The sequence below is a fragment of the Myodes glareolus genome, chromosome 2, assembly GCF_982192425.1.
Source record: "Myodes glareolus chromosome 2, mMyoGla1.1, whole genome shotgun sequence".
Lineage (NCBI taxonomy): Eukaryota > Metazoa > Chordata > Mammalia > Rodentia > Cricetidae > Myodes > Myodes glareolus.
In genome coordinates, this window is record NC_142027.1 from 130,928,444 (window position 1) to 130,947,550 (window position 19,107).

At 47.4% G+C, this 19,107-nt stretch overlaps 1 protein-coding gene across 4 annotated transcripts in view; it reads right to left on the bottom strand.

Moving 5' to 3' along the window:
* The window catches only part of Sgsm1 (small G protein signaling modulator 1), a 78,839-nt gene that overhangs the window by 10,474 nt on the left and 49,258 nt on the right, over positions 1-19,107 (bottom strand). For 3 of the 4 annotated variants that reach the window (XR_015737321.1, XM_087903704.1, XM_087903705.1), the window contains 6 exons: positions 17,084-17,266; positions 16,308-16,376; positions 13,861-14,448; positions 5,510-5,634; positions 4,340-4,422; positions 1,093-1,202 (listed from right to left, as the gene is read on the bottom strand). Coding sequence is in view for 3 of the 4 variants with exons in the window: in XM_087903704.1 (XP_087759830.1) it covers positions 1,093-1,202; positions 4,340-4,422; positions 5,510-5,634; positions 13,861-14,448; positions 16,308-16,376; positions 17,084-17,266 (1,158 nt within the window). In the remaining variant the exon portion in view is untranslated. Of the gene's footprint in view, positions 1-1,092; positions 1,203-1,645; positions 1,727-4,339; positions 4,423-5,509; positions 5,635-13,860; positions 14,449-16,307; positions 16,377-17,083; positions 17,267-19,107 lie in introns of those variants that run through there. The other variant, XM_087903706.1, reaches the window with a different exon arrangement.

Below are 19,107 nucleotides of genomic sequence, written 5' to 3' on the forward strand. Positions count from 1 at the left end.
AACCAATCAAACTATAGTCTCTGGGTTTGGCAGCAATCAACCCTGATCTATCCTGTTTCTTCAACCTTTTGTATCCAAAATCTTTAGTGGCTTTTTTGAATCCCACTAAAGCAGCAGCAAGAGCCACCGTGAGCTCGAGGACATTCAGAGCTCCAGTCTGCATAGATTCCCCTGCAGAGTTCTGCCTGAAATGGCCATCAGGCCTGCCTCTTGCAGATTCTGATTGGCAGCTAGGGAAATACATACCAACAATAACTTTGAGATTTCACATCACACCCAGTCAGAATGGCCACGATTGACAGAACCACCACCACCAAATGCTGGCCAGGGTGGAGAGGGGCACGCTCCCTGCTGGAGGGTTTGAGATGCACATGTGCAGCCACTGTGGAAATCAGTGCGGAGAACTCTCAAAAGCCTAAAAAGAAACCTAACTTCTGACCCAGCTGCAGCACTCCTCAGCATGTGCTTGAAGCACTCGGCGTCCTGCCCCATAGTTCATTGCTGCTCTAACCACAATAGCAAGGAAATGGAAACACCCGACATGTCCTTCCACTGGCAAACGGATGATGATGATGTGGTACTATACATAGTAGAACAGTATTTAGCTCTAAAGAAGAAGAAAACCATGTGTTTTGAAGGTAAATGAATGGAACTAGAAAAGATCACACTGAGCGAGATAACCCAGACTCAGAGAGACAAACTCGGTGTATTAGCTCTCTTCTGATTCTCTGAGCTACAGATTTTCAGATGCCAGTTCACAGCCTCCAGTCACTGCAGAACAGGAAAGCTAGAAAGGGGTAGGAAGGCCAGGGAGCAACAGAGAGGGGAATAATGGGACACAAGTGATCTGAAGGGGGATGGGGAAGATGGAGGCCTCCAATTAGGGAGGGGGAGGGAGACAGATTAATACAGAAGGAATCAAAGTAAGGATGCCTTAAAAGGCATAAGGAATCATACAATGAACTAGGTGTTTATGTGTGCACGCACTCTACCAGCTGCACACGCCCTTGGCCTGCAAACTGCTAACTCTTAAGTCATCTGCAATACTCCCTGTCGCCCTTAAAGTCAGAGCAGGAAGCCTCAGGGTCCTACCTGGATCAGGGACCTCATGTTGGCGAAGTGCGTGTCCATGGCACCTCCGTGGGGGAAGTTTTGGTTCATCCTCTTCATGAGTTCCGTGAAGCAGCTGAAGGCCAGGGCCTCTGGGGACAGAGCAGGGCAAAGAGTTAGCCAGACCACTGCCTCAGGCACTGGGGCTCCCAAGAGACAGCAGAAAGCCCAGAGCAGAGGCCATGATCACACGAGAAACAGATGGGCGGGAAGGACTCAGTGGAGGCCACGCCCTTGGATGCTCAGCACCTTTTAGTGTATCACAAGTCTTGCTTCAGAGACACTGGGAGGAACAGCCTCTCTCAGACATAGACACTCCTTTGAAAGGAGTGTCTCCATTGGTTGGGACACAAAGGCCATGCTGCTTTGCTGGTCTCCATATTTCTTTCCTTCAGAAATCCTACTGATTCATGGAATTCTCAACTCTGGAAGTCACTGTATTCAAGAGCGACTGCAGGGGGCTGGGGAGATGGCTAAGTGGTTAAAAGCACTGACTGTTCTCCCAAAGGACCCAGGTTCAATTCCCAGCACTCACATGGCAGCTCACAACTGTCTGTAACTGCAGTTCCAGGGGATCTGATGCCCTCACAGAGACTTACATGCAGGCAAAACACCACTGTACATAAAATAAAAATAAATTATTTTTTTAAAAAAGCAACTGTCAACATAGCAAGAGCTTTGGTTGATGTTATGTAAAGAAGGGACAACTCCTCTGGCAAGGCTGCCCAGAATGTGTATTTACATATATTAAGAAAGTAGGGTTCAGTGGTTAAGAGCACTGGCTGTTCTTCTAGAGGACCTGGGCTTGATTCCTAACACCTACATGGCAGTTCACAATCATCTGTAATTTGGTTCCAAGGGATCTGTCACCCTTTTCTGACCTCCACTGTAGTCATGTCATGCACAGATACATAATCAGGCAAAATACTCATACAGCAAATAAAAATAAACAAAACCTCAGACATTGAAAAAAGAAAGCAAAGCCTCTGAGAAATTCTGCAGTACAGAAACTTGACATATCAGACTGCGTTTGGAAAATCTTATTTGAAAGTGGTAGTTTTTCTAGTTTCTCTTAGTAACCTTGGGGAGATAATGCTATTGGAAGCTCCTCAAAGACACTGGATCTCACTCGAGTTTAAAAAGCATCAGGACAGATTACAGAATCTGTGAGCGGTAGATGTCTTCACAGTCTGGCGCCCATCACCCTGGTGCTGTATTGTCTGGCCTACGTGTCACGATTACAGTCACCCTGACATGCTGCTGACTACCGTCTCTCACAGCACCAAACCTCCACTGTTTTGATTGTTTTGATTCCTTTATGCCTTCAAAGCCAAGACCACCTAGGAGACTGCTTAGCTTACCAAGTTTGGCTGCCAGTCTTGGCCCCAGTGGACCAGTTTTTGCTTGCTGAGTTTCTGTAAGATTTCACAACCTTGACCATCCCAGCAAAGTGACCAGCATTTACCTGGAAGCTTTCTTCTAAGAGTGTTGCCATTTTGGTTCTTTCTGGGATCAAGTTCAAGTGTGCTTCTTGTGTGGGGCAAATGAAGCAGGTCTTCCATCTTTTGCATGTGTGTTTCCCAACACTGCAGCAGCTGCTAACTTGACATGACCAAGCTTGTGGAGTTGAATTGACTGAACTCCAGTCAGTTAGCTAAGTGTAAACTGCAAACCCTTCTTTCAGGACTCAGCTGCAGCCCAGAATCTACACACAGGCCCTGGTGAAGGCACCAAAGCGCGCGTTCTCTCTGTCTCTGTCTCTGTCTCTGTCTCTCTCTCCCTCAGTATACAACTTGTGGCAGCCAGGTCCCCCCTTTCACCACGTGAGTCCCAGAGGTCAAACTCAGGTCATCAGGCTTGGTGGCAATGCCTTTACCCACTAAGTCATCCCACCTCCGCGACTGGGCCTTCTGACAGGGCTTTCCCAAATCCACACACAGTAGAGAGGACAATGTTCCCCACTGGCACCAAGCCTTCCAGCTGCAATGGGAGATGTACCCCCCTTTCTGCTTCCTCTCCTCTGAATGACAGTGTTTTATGGTGTTCGATAGATAAGCCACACCTTTAAAGGTAGTGAAAACACTTCTTTCTTTAGGAGACAAGACACATGGACTCATCATCTTAGCTTCGCCTCAGGATTGTGCAGCTCAGCTGTGGAGAAATACAAGACTTACGCTTGCGTTCCCCAGCCCTGACGGACTCACTTGCTCTGTTTCTTATTCTTTGGATTTTCATCCTAAAGGCAAATCATCCAGAACCAGGACACACCAAGGATGATTTTAATTCCTTTCCAATTCTTCTCCCTGCCTCTTTTAATATTTTGAGACAGGACCTCAGGTAGCCCATGCTTGCCTTAAATTCACCTTGGTCAAGGATGACTTTGAACCTCTCATCCTCTGGATGTGCTGGGACCACAGGCATGGCTACCACACCCTGCCCGTCCTTTATAGTCAGGTGATGTGGGATTCCCCTCTGTATGCTGTGAATATATTTATTACCACTGGCCAATAAAGAAGCTTCTTCAGCCTATAGCAGGGCAGAATATAGAAAGGTAGGAAATCCAAGAAGAGGTAGAGGAGGAAAGAAGGAAGAGTAAGGGAGACTCCATGTAGCTGCCAAAGGAGAAAGACATCGGAACCTTACCAGTAGGCCACAGCCTCGTGGTGATACATAGATTAATAGAAATGGGTTAATTTAAGGTGTAAGAGCTAGCTAGAAATAACCCTGAGTCATTGGCCAGTGTTGTAATTAATAAAGTTTTTGTGTGATTATTTGTGTCTGGGCGGCCGGGAAATGATTGTACAGCTGCCTCTACATTCAGGTGATGCATTATATTGATTGCATTATATTATATTGATTATATTGATTGATGCTCAGATATTAAACTGTCTTTGCAGTTCTGGGACAAACCCCAGTTGGCCACATTGTCTAATTCTTTATATATTATTGGATTGAATTTGTTAATTATTTTGTGGGGGGCAGGGGAGGAGAGCTTGTGAAGAACTACTCTCCAATCTTACACTGTTTGGTAGAGTTTATACGAAGGCCACCATCTGGACCAGGTCAGAGGCTCACTACAGCCAGGTGGGCCTCACCACGGTGCACTGTGGGACAAGGATGTCTCATACTACTGGGTTTGGGATGAGTTCACCAGGCTGTGCAACTGTCCTGACCCAGACACAAGTAAGGCTGCCCCTTCCTCTCCCACAGGGCAGGGGGACACACTCACCATCATCCAGGATGACCAGCAGTGGGGCCAGAAGGTCACACATGCCCTGGACGTAGCCAATCTCAATGTGCTGCCAGATGTAGCTGCAGAGAAACAGGGCACATTGAGGGTGCCTACACCCCACATGGCCTGCACCCTCCCAGCCTGCTCCTTCCGAACTCTCCTTGCTCCTTTCTCCTGTCTGGTCCTTCATCCCTCAGTCTGATGCCCACCTTCAGTGTCCCACACATCCCAGGTGCAGCCATCAGAGCAACCCAAGAGGGCCTCACAGAGCACAGGACTCTCTGCAAGTATTCCACCCAGGGGAGCTGTCATGGGTGCATGAGATCGGAGTATCTTCATCTCCTCCCCCAGACCCACACATCCCTTTCAAGTGCCTCTTCTCTGGCTACAGAGAGGAATTCTTCACTTTGTACAAATACTTGACTCACTAAAGTCTCTAGGGATTGGCCCTACTGATTCCCTCTCTGTCTGCCAGGAATTTGGATCAGTCACTGTGAATAACCAGCTTTGACCCACTGGGCCTGGACAACATCCTCAGCCCTGTATACACCTAGAATCTCTAAACCTTAAAGTGATTTGTGAAGCGGGTCTCATCAAGATCATGTTTCTCGGGCGAGGAGACTGAGGCACAGAGAAGCAACGGACATGCCCATGCCGACAGTCGGGTAGTTAGTGCTAACGGTCATCATGTTGGGAAGGGAGTAAAAGCTAGTCTACATCATGGTGGCCGCTGGGAAACCATCTTGGTTACACATTAATCAGTCTAGGAAGCTACAGCCCACTGTGGGCAGCACCACTCCTCAGGCAGGGGATCCTGGACCGTGTGTGTGTGTGTGTGTGTGTGTGTGTGTGTGTGTGTGTAGAGGAAGCTAAGCACTAAGGAACATGCATGCCTCTGTTCTTTCTGCTCCTGACCTTCAATTTGTCTTATATTATTACTGGTACCATGAATAAAATAAAACTTCATATCAGAGTGGTAGCAGCAACAGGAACCAAAGCTGCAGCAGGATTTCCTACAGACCCCCCTTTCCCACCCCACCCCACCCCACATGTCTCCCATCCTCCATCACTTCCATCACCTCATCTCTCACCCACCCCTCCTCCCCGCCCCCAATCTCCCCACCTGTGCTCCCGCACTGCCCCTCCCACTCCCCCAACCGCAACCACCTGCACATGATGTTCCTCAGCTTCTCCAGGTTGGCGGCTGTGAAGTACCAGTAGCTGCGGTCACACCTCTGCACGTCTTTCTCAATGCGGTGGAGGTTCACTGTGTACAGGTCCAGGAGCTCCGGCTGTGGGCAGGAGCGGGACAAAGGGGACACTGACCCCAAGAACTGCTCGCAGCCCTCACCTCCCAACAGTTCACTCCAGAGTTTGTTTTCTTTGTTTCTTGGGAGAGTGATGGAGGAGGGTTATCTGTCTATTGTGATATTTTCATTGGTCAATAAAGAGACTGCCTTGGCCCTTTGATAGGACAGAAAATTAGGTAGGCGGAGTAAACAGAATAGAATGCTGGGAAGAGGGCAATGAGGCAGAAGCCATGGAGCCAGCCACCAGGTCAGACATGCTGAATCTTTTCCAGTAAGCCACTACCTCGTGGTGCTACCACGAGATTATTAGAAATGGGTTAATATCAAGATATGAGAGTTAGTCAGTAACTAACTCTCTAGAGATAATGGGCCAGGCAGTGTTTAAATGAATATAACTTGTGTGTTATTATTTCTGGGACTAAGCTAGCCGTGCAGGAGCCGGGCGGGATGAAAAGCAGGCCTGCCCGTAGCTCCTTTCTACAGATGGCGCCAACGTGGATAACTGAATCCACATAAAGCTTGAGAAAGCTTGGGAAAGAATAGAGTAAAGCATGTTTTCTTGGTAGCAGCAATTTCTCAGGTCTGCTCTGTTTGCTAGAGCAAGCAAGCACTCTCATCTAAGGGAGGCTTCCTGACTCAGCTTTAGCTGCAAAACTTTGTAGCTCATTAAGAGGTCCTGCCACGAAACACTTAAATGGTGTTGGTGAAAAACTGAATGCATGCTTTTCGGTTTTCAGCCGTAGCAGGAAAAAAAGCTGTGCTGTTTTAAAATGCCGTCTTTCTGGGCTGCCCTGCCAGGGCAATCTCTGACTGTTTCAGGCAGGCAGTCCGACTGAGTGTGGTCTGTGAGCAGAATGCTGCAGCTTGCTTGCTAGCAGGGACCTTGAAATGCCACAGAGTTGTGGCAATAAAAATGGCTTCAGCAGTACCTCTACCATGAGGCTGGAAAGCTAAGAAATGGCCTAGATCCAGCCGTCAAAGCCACGGTTTTAGGCTCATGTGGTCAGAAAAAAGGAGAGATATACAGTAAAGAGAGATTCAAAGACTAAGAAAACCTCTAAATGGTTTATAGTGTGTTACAAATAAATGCAGGATAAAAGTTAAAGTTCTTAAAGTAAAAAGAGAGTAGTTTTGTGTGGTGGTACACACCTTTAATCCCAATGCCCGGAAGGTAGAGGCATATTGACCTCTGTGACTTCAAGGGGTAGAGGTAGATTGACCTCTGTGACTTCAAGGTGTGGTAGCACACACCTTTAATCCCAATGCCTGGGAGGCAGAGACAGAAGGATCTCTGAGTTCAAGGTGTGGTAGCACACTCCTTTAATCCCAGCACTGGGGAGCGGAGACAGACAGATCTCTGTGAGTTCAAGGACAGCCTGGTCTATAGAGTTATTCCAGGACAAAGATATACAGAGAACCTGTCTCAAAAAAGTAAAAGTAGAAATAAAAGAAATAGAAGTTAAAATAAAGCCACATAAAGATGGAAAATGCAAAGAGAATCTTGATACTGTATGCTATTATGCTCTCTTTAAATTGTTTGAATGCTGAGGAAGGAGCAACAGTTGCTAAAAGACTTTTGTTTACAAATGCTACTGAACTAATCCAAGATAGATATTTTGAAAATACCTTAACTTCAGAATTTGGATCTAAGGCTATGATACTTTGGAAAGGAGGTTCTTCTTTTGTTTTCACAGAGGATGAGACCCTGTGGATTGCTTCTATCCCAATATGGTATGATAGACCACGTCCTCCTGAAAGGTTGCTGTGAACACCCTCAAGAAATTACTTCACTCAACTGCCAACTGAGATGAACCTGGCAGACAGGTTTTACCATGAAAGACCTGATTAACAGCACCCCTATTCAGCAGGAAGAAGTTTGGAGAGAAATAACTACGTCCATATTCCCAGATATTGTTTATAAATGTTCTTTTACATTTAAAGGGGGATATGGTATAGATATGAATAATTTGCTTTGTTATGGATTTTAAGGTCAATTTTGTTATATGTATATATATTTCTGATCTTGATTGATGTATTGTGATTGTGTAGTTCATTTTAAAAATGTAATGTATAATTAGAAAATATAGGTTGTTAATGGATAATTATCGATAATAGTCAAGCTTGTAGTAATGTTAGTTTGGTTTTCTAGATGTGCATAGATATATTTCAGATATGCATTTTTCATATCTTTCAAAGACTACAGAACATGGCATTTAATGTTTTAATAACTTAGGACTTTTCATGACAATGAGACACGTCTGCTCCTGGCAGCACCAATCTACTTCAAGGGGAAGAAGGGCATCGAAGAGGCTCCTTTTGGAGTTGGTTAGCCATTTGGGCAAGAAACTGTTCTTGCCTGGACTGTTGTATAAACTGGACACAGAGAACCCGCAGAGAGAGGACTGGTGAACTTGCCTAAAGGTGAGATGATCTTTCGAGGTTCTTGATTCATGAAAAAGTCTGCGAGACATTCTGCAGGACATAGCAGATAGTGACTGCCTTTGAAATTTCCTGCTTCATGGAAATGTCTCTGGATATTATGGGCCTGAAGGCCGAAGATGGATGCCCCAACGATACAGAGGAACTTTGGGTGACTGTCCAGGCAGCAAGATGTCTCTGTCATTTCTAGAGTTTTGGAAGTTGCTTACTTCTTGTTTACTTAGGTAATATATCCTTCTGGAGTCTTTGATGGAGTTAAAGAATGGATAGTCGTAGTTATAGTTTTCCATTATTATGATAAAGATATAGTTATAAATATTGTGACTGTAATTCTTGCTTGATAACTGTTTTGTTATATGTAATTTTACTATGTTAAAATGAAAGCCTTTCTTTTTTGTTTAAACAGAAAAAGGGAAAATGATGGAGGAGGGTTATCTGTCTATTGTGATATTTTCATTGGTCAATAAAGAGACTGCCTTGGCCCTTTGATAGGACAGAAAATTAGGTAGGCGGAGTAAACAGAATAGAATGCTGGGAAGAGGGCAATGAGGCAGAAGCCATGGAGCCAGCCACCAGGTCAGACATGCTGAATCTTTTCCGGTAAGCCACTACCTCGTGGTGCTACCACGAGATTATTAGAAATGGGTTAATATCAAGATATGAGAGTTAGTCAGTAACTAACTCTCTAGAGATAACGGGCCAGGCAGTGTTTAAATGAATATAACTTGTGTGTTATTATTTCTGGGACTAAGCTAGCCGTGCGGGAGCTGGGCAGGACGAAAAGTAGGCCTGCCTGCAGCTCCTCACTACAGGAGAGTTAACGTTCACTTTGCATAATGAAAAAGTATTCTTTTGCAACCAGGTCTCATGATGTAGCCCAGGCTGGTCTGGAACTCATAATCCTCCTGCTTCAACACCTAGAGTGCTGGGACTATAGGCTATGTCTACACTATATGCCATACTATATGTCTATGTATGCTTGTATGCATGTGCATTTGTCTGTATATGTGTGCCTGTGTGCCTGTGTCTGTGTGACTGAGTGTGTGTGTGTTACTGGGGATCCAACCCAGTGCTCTGTGCAGGGTAGGTGAGTGCTCTGCCACTGAGCTACATAATCCATCCTGGTTTTTACTTGTTCATTGATTTTGGTACTGTTTGTTCTAAGATGGGCTCTGTGTAGACCAGGCTGTCCCAGAACTCACTTGTAGACCAGGCTGGCCTCTAACTCAGAGAGGCCTGCCTCTGCCTCTTAAGTATTGGGATATGGTGTGGAGAGTCCTTCTGTATATGTGTTTAATAAAGAAGCTGCTTTCAGTCAATGGCTTAAAAGAATATAGCCAGACTAGAAGAAAGATATAGAGAGAGTCGGTGGAGTCAGGAGGTGCTATGTAACCCCACGGGAGACAGATGCTGGGGATGGAACTTTACCCAGTAGGCCACAGCCAAGTGATGATACACAGATTAATAGAAATGAGTTAGTTTAGGATACATGAGCTAGCTAGCAATACGCTTAAGCTATTGGCCAAACAGTATTGCAAATACTGCTTGCATTTTTTGTATAGTTTCTATGTGATTATTTTTGGGCTGAGCAGCCTGGAATGAACGAGCAGTCTCCCCCAATAGGGATAAAAGTTGTATGCCACTGTGCCTGGTCTACTGTGCTTTGATGATGATGATGGTGATGGTGATGATGATGATGGTGATGATGATGATGTGATGTGAGTTCTTAGTGTGGAGTCTGCAGAATATACTGGCTGAGGTATGACCCCAGCCCCTAAAAGAGAATCTTTGGAAAGAGAGAAAACCCCTCTTTAAATGCATGACTGTTAGACAGGCTTCCTGACATCAAGGATAGCCTTGGAAGGACTGGGGCAGAGTCTTCGAAGGGCAGGTACTCCTCTCCTTGGGATGGGGTTACAGAGGATAAACTCAGTCACAGTTGAAATACAGTAAAAGTTAAAAACTATGTGACTGGCACCTAACCTATGAGCATCCAACTGATGACAGAGTATGCCAGAGAGCCAGAGGGTCCCTTGGGATTGAGTGGCCAGGGGAGTTGTAGCCACTGCCCCACCCTGCAGGGAGAAATCATACTGCATACGCTAGTGCAGGGGAAGATCTGAATGCCAACTTAAAGTCTGCTTCCGACAGAATACAAAGTTGAAAACCATGAACTGAACCATCACACACCAGGGACCATCTGTTGCTGTGGGACAATGCTCTTGTACACTGTAAAGATCTGTCATTCGTATTGGTTTAATGAAATGTTGACTGGCCAGTAGTCAGGCAGGAAGTATCAGTGGAGCAACCAGACCAGGAGAATTCTGGGAAAAGGGAAGGCAGAGATGCAGTCGCCAGTCAGACACAGAGGATGCAAGATGAGAATGCCTCATTGAGAAAAGGTACCAAGCTATGTGGCTAAATACAGATAAGAATTATGGGTTAAGTTGTAAGAGCTAGTTAGTAATAAGCCCGAGCTAATAGGACAAACAGCTTATAATTAATATAAGCCTCTTTGTGTTTCTTTGGGACTGAACGGCTACAGGACCAGGTGGGACAGGACCTTCTGTCTACTAATGGTACCCATAAGTTTGGCAAGAATTTTCACATAAAACCTGAGAAAGCTTTAAAAAAAGCAGGAGGGGGGATTCTAGATAGATAGACAAGAACAGAGTTAAGTGTAGTTTCTAGGTAGCCATCTTCTCTCCAATAGGCTCTGTTTGCTGGTGGCAAGCAGAGGTGCAGCTCCTTTAGGAGATGCTTCCTGACTCAGCTTTAGCAGCAAAAACCTCACAGCTCTTTCAAGAGGCTCTGCCATCAAACATTTAAATGGTGTTTATGAGCAGTCGGCATCAGGCTTCTTGGTGATGGACCTAGAAACTCCACAGAGTTGTGGCAATAAACCTGGCCTCCGCCAGTACCTGTGCCATGAAACTAGACTCTCAAAAAGCTAAAGAATGGGATGGAACCAGTCACCAAAGCCACAGATTTAATCCTATCCATATTACTTAGCAGAGTAAAGACTTATGTAGTCAGAAAAAGAGAGAGAGATACAGTAAAGACAGATTCAGACAAAATAAAGCTCTCTAAATGGGTTTATAGTGTTTTAAAAATTATATGTAGATTTGGGAGAGAAAAGAAAAAGGATAGAGAAAGTCCTTTAAAAAAAAAAGTAATAGAGTAGTCAGATGTGGTGGACCATGACTTTAATCCCAGCACTTGGCAGACAGAGGCAGGTGAATCTCTGTGAGTTTGAGGCCAGCCTGGACTACAGAGTGAGCTCCAAGACAGTCAAAGATACATATAAAAACCTTATCTGAAAAAAAATCAAAAATTTAAAAATAAAAATAAAAGATATAGAGTAAAGAAAAGTCACATAATGATGAAAAATACACAGAGAATCTAGATACTGCATGTTATTGTGTTATCTTTGAATTGTTTGACTGCTGAGGAAGGAGCAACAGCTGCTAAAAGACATTTGATTATTAATGCTGCTGAATTAATCCAACCTATATATTTTAAAAATACCTTGACTTCAAAATTTAAGTCAAAAGATATGTTACTTTGAAGAAGAGGTTCTGCTTGTATTTTCACAGGAAATGAGAGGCTGTGGATTCACTTTGGGTTAAGAAAAATCAGGTTTGATCAGGGAATACCCCCTGAGAAATCTCCAATGGGAACAGATGATCCAGATGACCCAACATTTCAAGCACCTCTGTTGCAGCTTCCTCTGAGTTCTACATTAAGAACAGCCTCGAGACTGCTGGCTGAGATGACCCAGCCTCACAGGATACTCTAGTCAGGTCTTAATCATAACCCTAATTTTTCTTTGGGTTCCATGAGATTGTCAGTGTCCCCCATTAGTAGGAAGTACCCTAGAACACTACACCCACATTCCCCCAAATAGATTATGAATGTTTATCTTTGTTTAATGTGTTAGTTACAAGTTGTTATGGACAATGGTCAGGAAAAATGCTAAACAAAGGTGATTAGATTTGGGGTCTTGTTTTGAAAAGAAAAAAAGAGGAACTGCTGTGGGATAATGCTCTTGTATCCTGTAAAGATTCATCAATCACATTGGTTTTATAAAATGTTGATTGGCCAGTAGTCAGGCAGGAAGTATAGGTGGAGTAACCAGACTAGGAGAATTCTGGGAAGGGGAAAGACAGAGATGCAGTCACCCGTCAGATGCAGAGAAAGCAAGATGATAATGCCTTACTGAGATAATACCAAGCCACATGGCTAAACCTAGACAAGAATTATGACTTAATTTAAGTTGTAAGAGCTAGATAATAATAGGTTTGAGCTAATAGGTCAAACAGTTTATAATTAATGTAAGCCTCTACGTGTTTCTTTGGGAATAAACAGCTGTGAGACCAGACAGAAACTTTCATATATAATCTGTGCAAACATGGCAGCCATGTGGCCCTGCACTCAGTAAAGGGATAGATGTCAGGATGAGGGAAGGAACATCACTCAGGATGAACATGCATGAAGGAATCTTCCTAAGAGATTCTTCAGCAGATGAGGAGATGGCTCAGTCAGTAAAGAGCTTGTCTGGCAAGCATGAGAACCCATGTTCAGACCTCCAACACCCATGTAGAAAGCCAGGTGTGGGGACACGTGCTTGCTCTCTCAGAGCTGAGGGGGAGGAGCCAGGAGGGTCCCTGAGGCTTGCTGGCCAGGTAGCCTGGCTGAATTGATGAACTACAGCCCGGGGGAGACACTTAACACAAAGGAAGGCCCCTGAGGACCTGCTCCTGAGCGTATCCCTGGTGTTCGCACACGCCATCACACACATGCCAGGGTCCACAGATCTGATTCCAAAACCACCAAGAAGGAACATCATAGAATAGACAGGGTCCCAGCCCTGCAGCCTGTGACATCAGACGGGATGAAGAAGCATATGAAGTCATTATGGCACATACTCCAACAAAACACGGTTGTAAACTGAGGAAGAAGAAAAGAGCCATAGGAGAAAAGGTACTGGGGCCCTTTGGGGCCCACCCGCCTCTGTTTCCACACTAGAGATGTGGTCCATCCAGAGAAACAGGTGGGACTCATGGCTCAGTACTTCACTTTCTCCCACACTCATTCTTTTCTGTAACCCCCTGCCATTGCCCACACTGCCCATTCTGATGCTAGGCTCTACCACACAGTTGGCACCAGCCAGTGATGCCAGTGCTGTGAGTGAGCCAGACAGAGCATGGGCATGTCGGGTCTCTCTGCTTAGCATCTGCCTTTGCCATGAGTACTAGTCTACGTTTGCCTAGGTTAGCCTGCCGGAAGATGAAACACAGACCAACCCCTGACTGCCAATATCATAATGAGCCTAGCTTGGGGCAGAGCTTCCCAGCTGACCCACAGACTCGGAGGGAAATGAAGGGCCCAGTGCTGGTTGGCAAAAGTGGCTGGCCTTGGGTAACTGGTTACACAGCATGGATGTGGAAGCTGATGACATTGTGGAGAAAGTGGGTTTGTTTCCGAGCTTTGCTTTAGGCTGTTCAGCCAAAGTCTGTGAGGGCAGAGGTTAGCCTTAGCTACCAGAGGCCAAGGTCACCTCTGAGGAGGCTCCAGGGTGCAGCTTAGGAGCTGAAGCTCTGGGAGGGGACTTGTGCCATAGCCAGGAGAAGGGATGGAGTCATGCTTCCTGGTTCCTAGCTCAGCAGCCCTTCCTGTTACAACGATGTCTCCCTGTGATGGGGGGGGGGGGGAGTGAAACAAACAGTGACCAGTCTCACCCTCATGGGGAAAGACCCGGTGACTTACAGAGTAGGTGACGCCGCTGGAAGACACAGGCGATGCCTCATTGTTGGCAGAGGAGGTCACAGCCAGAGAAGCCAGGGCAGGGAAGAGGCTCTCCATCTCGGGCTCCTCAGAGAGGTTGTCCTCACTGTCAGCCCGGCCGTGCTTGTCCGTCTCGCCGGGCCAGCCCTCCATCATGGCGCCATCCTTCTCGGGCAGGGCCACGTCCAGGCTGCCAGGGATGGACATGAACTCCTCCATGCTCTCGTTGGCCAGGAGGTCACTCTCAAGACTGTCTTGCACCGCCAGCTCCTCCCGAGGGGCTTCGTCCCGGGAAGTGGTGGCTTCGCTGCTCTGTCCATCTTCTACACTGCTGTCTCCAGGTCGAAACACAGCGGGGAGGCTGCGCTGGGCATCCAGGACACTGTCTTCAGTGCTAAAGCTGGGCTCGGAGTGCTCAGAGAGGCCGGATGAGAAGTTGTGGGAAGAAGGGTGCCCAGAGTCTGGGGAGCAAGTGCCATTTGCCGGGTTCCCGTTGGGGACTTTGGGTTGTTTCTCCTCTGACCTGCCTTCTACCTCTGTCTGTTCCACCTCATCCACAGACTCAAATACCTGAGGAACGGGACACACAGATACACAGGTCAGGGTGTGCATGGCAACTCAGTTTAAAGCAGCAACTTAATATCCAACAACAGGGATGTTTCGGGATGGATTTACATGTAGTGGAAAAGCATGCAGTCAGTACAAAGGCAGTGTGCCCTTCTTAATGAAAGTCAACAACCCAAGTGCTGAGACTATGTTGGCAATTCAGTCGGCCACTGCTGGCTCTGAGGAGGTCAGTAGGGACATGCAGTTTGGGGAGAAGGTGGCTTTTCACCATACAGACGTCTAATACTTGGGTTTATTTGCAGTTCTCTGTGTCCTTCAGCTGTAGCCCTCAAGGTCACAGAAAACATCAGGTTCCAAAGCCTCACACTGATTATCTGTGTGGCCACCCTCAACCTCAGTTTACTGGGTCTACTTCTGCATTTTTGTGTGCAGTGCTGGGACCTCTTATAGACTAGGTCAACACACACACACACACACAAAGATTTTTCTACCCACAAGGTGACATTTTGTGCATGCTTTTATACTTTTCACTAAAAACAGCTATTTTATTTTTTATTTATGTATCTATGTGTATATGCCCACATGAGTGCAGGTGCCCTTGGAGTCCAGAAGAGGGCGCCAGATTTCCTGAGGTTACACCTGTGTTGTGAGGCACCTCATGCAGGTGTGGGGAACTGAACTTGGGTTCTCTGTAAGAGCAGTTCATGCTCTTAACCACGGAGACATCGCTCCAGACTACTTCGTGCTTGTCTTTCTGTTTAATGAGACTCCAGATGAGGTAAGCTTTATGAGTGACGCCAAAAGCTGTTGAACAATAAATAAATCTGCCGGCGTTAATGTGGGATCTTAAGAACCACCAACTCCTGCGCTCCATTAGGTATGTGTGTGTATAAAGACATCCAGAAGGTTCTGGAAGGTCACACGGGAGACATGATGATTGTAATGATGATTGTAGCACTGCTTGAAGGGAGGACAGAGGCAATGGAGACAAAAGGAAAGTGCAGGCGTGAGGTGTGATGTCTTACAGGGGAGTAGGCTTGTGTTCAGCCTCCGAATTCACAGAGGCTGGGTCCGAGATTCAACCAATGTTGAGCGAAAATACCCCGCAAACCACTGCACCTGCACAGACCGGGCTCAGGCACCTGTCCTTCCTCCCTAGTGACACAGTCCGATGGCTATTTCTGTGTCATTTTACACTGCACTGCTCTTGTGAGTGAGCTGAAGAATGCACTGGCCTGTGGACACACTTGTCATTTTACACAAACAACTGGGATCCTGGCATGCTGATGTCTGCGAAGGCTGCATCCCATCGCTGTGGCTCAGGGGGGCTGCAGGTGCTTGTGCTACATAGAGATCATACTCCAGTACCAGCCATAAAAAGCCCAAGACAGACCTGGTGGTTGTAGTGTGCTCAGGAGGCAGAGGCAGGCAGAGATCTGTGAGTTCAATGCCAACCAGGTCTACAGAGTGAGTTCCAGGACAGGCTCCAAAGCTATAGAGAAACTCTGTCTGGGGGGGTGGGGAAGCCCAACACACAACACAGCAAGCAAAGCGAGTGGCTGGTAAATGATGAACATCCAAATCCTTCAACCCCAGGTGGAAGGGCGGGGCTGGTGCGGATGAGGGGAAGGGCGGGGCTGGTGCGGATGGGGGGAAGGGCGGGGCTGGTGCGGATGGGGGGGAAGGGCGGGGCTGGTGCGGATGGGGGGAAGGGCGGGGCTGGTGCGGATGGGGGGAAGGGCGGGGCTGGTGCGGATGGGGGGAAGGGCGGGGCTGGTGCGGATGGGGGGAAGGGCGGGGCTGGTGCGGATGGGGGGAAGGGCGGGGCTGGTGCGGATGGGGGCAGAGCCTCTGAAAGTCACCTGTGTGCTGCTGCTGGAGTCGCTCTGCAGTCGGAGGTTCTGGCGGCCTGAGCTGCAGCTCTGGGAGGACTGAGACGGACAGCAACCAGAGAGACAAAGATGGAAGGTCACACTAGGGGCTGCCGGGATGGGAGTCAGGAAGCCTGTCTTCATTCCTTCTGGCTGGCACAAGCTCCCTTCCAGAGCCTGACTCCTGGCTGCTCCCTGGAGCCCCCTGGGAGATGACCTTGGCCTCTGGGTCCTACCTTCCAGCCTCCACATTAGAGCACCCCACCTTTAACAAACTTGAGAGTTTCTGGCTAGGATTTATGTCCTTCCAGAGTAACAGGTGGGACTCACGGTTCAGTTTTTCTGTCCCACCCTCCCCACTCTGACCCTAGGCTCTGCCATGCAGTCAGCCTCAGTCTACTCTGGGCTGTTCAGCTGAGGACTGTGTAAGAACAGAGATCTGTCTTAGCTACCAGAACATTCTTGAAAGTACTTGTACATGGTAGGTGTTCAGAACACATTAGCTGAACCTATGGAGGACAGACGCTACACTGGAACCTGATACTGTCTTCTTAGGGCTGTACCCACACCTCCACCATTCATTCCTACTGTATGTGTGCAAGAACTGAGCCCAAAGGGAAGGCACTGGTAAGAGGCTCTTTGTGGGCTTTGAACCTATATCTGATTCTGAAGTTTCCCCAGTCCCTCCCCCACAAAAGCTAACGGCAAGGCTGTCCCAAGGCTCTGTCCCTCTCACACTGGCAATCTCTCAGACCAGCTGTCCTTACCTCGTTACTGATGGTAGAGTCCCGGTGCAGCATCCGGTGAATATGGCTGTCCAGGCTAGCCCCTGAAGAGCACTTGGCCAGGGCAGCAGCATGGGACTCCCGTTCCCTCTGTCTCACGATAGCCTCACAGCCCAGCCACTCCGACATGGTTTGTGCGTAGCAGGCATGGATCTGTTCATCCACCTGTCGGCACACGTGCAAGTCAAGTGAGCTGCTGAGCTCCCTGGACTCTGACCTGTCCACATGCATGTGGTCAGCACCCAACAGATACAAGCTATGTGATGTCCTGTGCTCAGAAATGCTAGAGAGCAGGCTACTTCATCCCCACTCTCCTTCCATCGCTCCTCCTTTTACTAATCCATTCTCTTACACAACCATCCAACTGTCTGCTTGCATAATTTCTCTATTTCCTCATTTGTTAACTACTTAATACATTTACTCATTAATTTCTTTTGATAAGTACCCACAGTGTGCCAAGCACCAAGTCAGGCATATAGATTACAAGATGAGCAAGATTCTGCTATCCATCCACCCACCCATCCTCTCATCTACCAATTCACTCACCCATCCACGTACCCATCCACCCACCCATCCATGTACTCATCCATCCACCCATCCACGTACTCATCCACCCACCCATCCACGTACCCATCCACCCACCCATCCATGTACTCATCCACCCACCCATCCACGTACTCATCCACCCACCCATCCACGTACTCATCCACCCACCCATCCTCTCATCTACCAATTCACCCACCCATCCACGTACCCATCCACCCACCCATCCACGTACTCATCCACCCACCCATCCACGTACTCAACGTACTCATCCACCCACCCATCCACGTACTCATCCACCCACCCATCCATGCATCCCCCACCCATCCACTCATCCACTCTCTCCTGTCCATCCACCCACCCATCCATCAGGTGAGGACCACTCACAGACAGTCTGTGGCAATAACAGATGGCAAGCCACTGCTGGAGTTTCTCATTTTCAAGACCAAATATGCTTCCATCACATGACCCAGTAATTTCACTACCAGGCAATTCTCCAACACACAAAGCCTGACTGGAAGTCAGTTGTGAATAGAGATTCATGGCAGTGCCTAGCTACTGATCAGCTGCTTCAGAGTGAAGCCGTGGCATCTGCACACAGCGATGCTCAGCCACGAAAGGAAGCAGGTAATAATAGAACTGTTTGTGTGGATTTAGAGATCTGTGCTAAACGAAAATTCCCCCAACCCCCCCCCATTTCCATATTACATGATTCTGTTTATACAACAATCTGGATAAGAGAAAATTCTGGAAATGGAAGGCAGGTGAGTAGGAGCCAGGGGTTAGGGTAGGATGGAGACAGAAGAACAAGGGAAGGATTCTTGGGGCACCAGGAATGTAATGTCTGCATACACAGGGAAATAAGTATACACATGCACCAGTGCACACACACCAGCATATACACATACATGCACACACATATACCAGAGTATCGCAATAAGCACGCACATGCACACACACACACACACACACACACACACACACCCCTACACACCCCACCCATAGAGGTAATTATAGGATGGAGAGGCCTGAGAGAGGTGCTGTACCAGCATTGCTGCTCTGTGACATTACAGAGCATCACGGTTCTGCTGGAGGTCTCCATGTGGGAAACTGAGTAAAGGTCACATGGGTCCCTGTAGTGCTTCCTACAAATGTGCAGGAGTCTATAAGACCTCAAAATAGTAGGTGGATTTATTTGAAAATTCCCTTGTATCATGTTTCCACCACACAGCTCTTTCCTCGATGTTCCGGCCTCTCCCCGTCACCAGCAACACTGCAACAGGCAAGCAGGGCTCCACAGTACCCAGATGCACACTGCCCATGTAAATGCCCATCTGCCCAGTACCCAGGTGCACACTGCCCAACTGTGCGGTACCCCGCTCCACAGTATCCAGGTGCACAGTACCCAATGCGTGGTACCCCGCTCCACAGTACCCAGGTATATAGTGCCCATGCACACAATA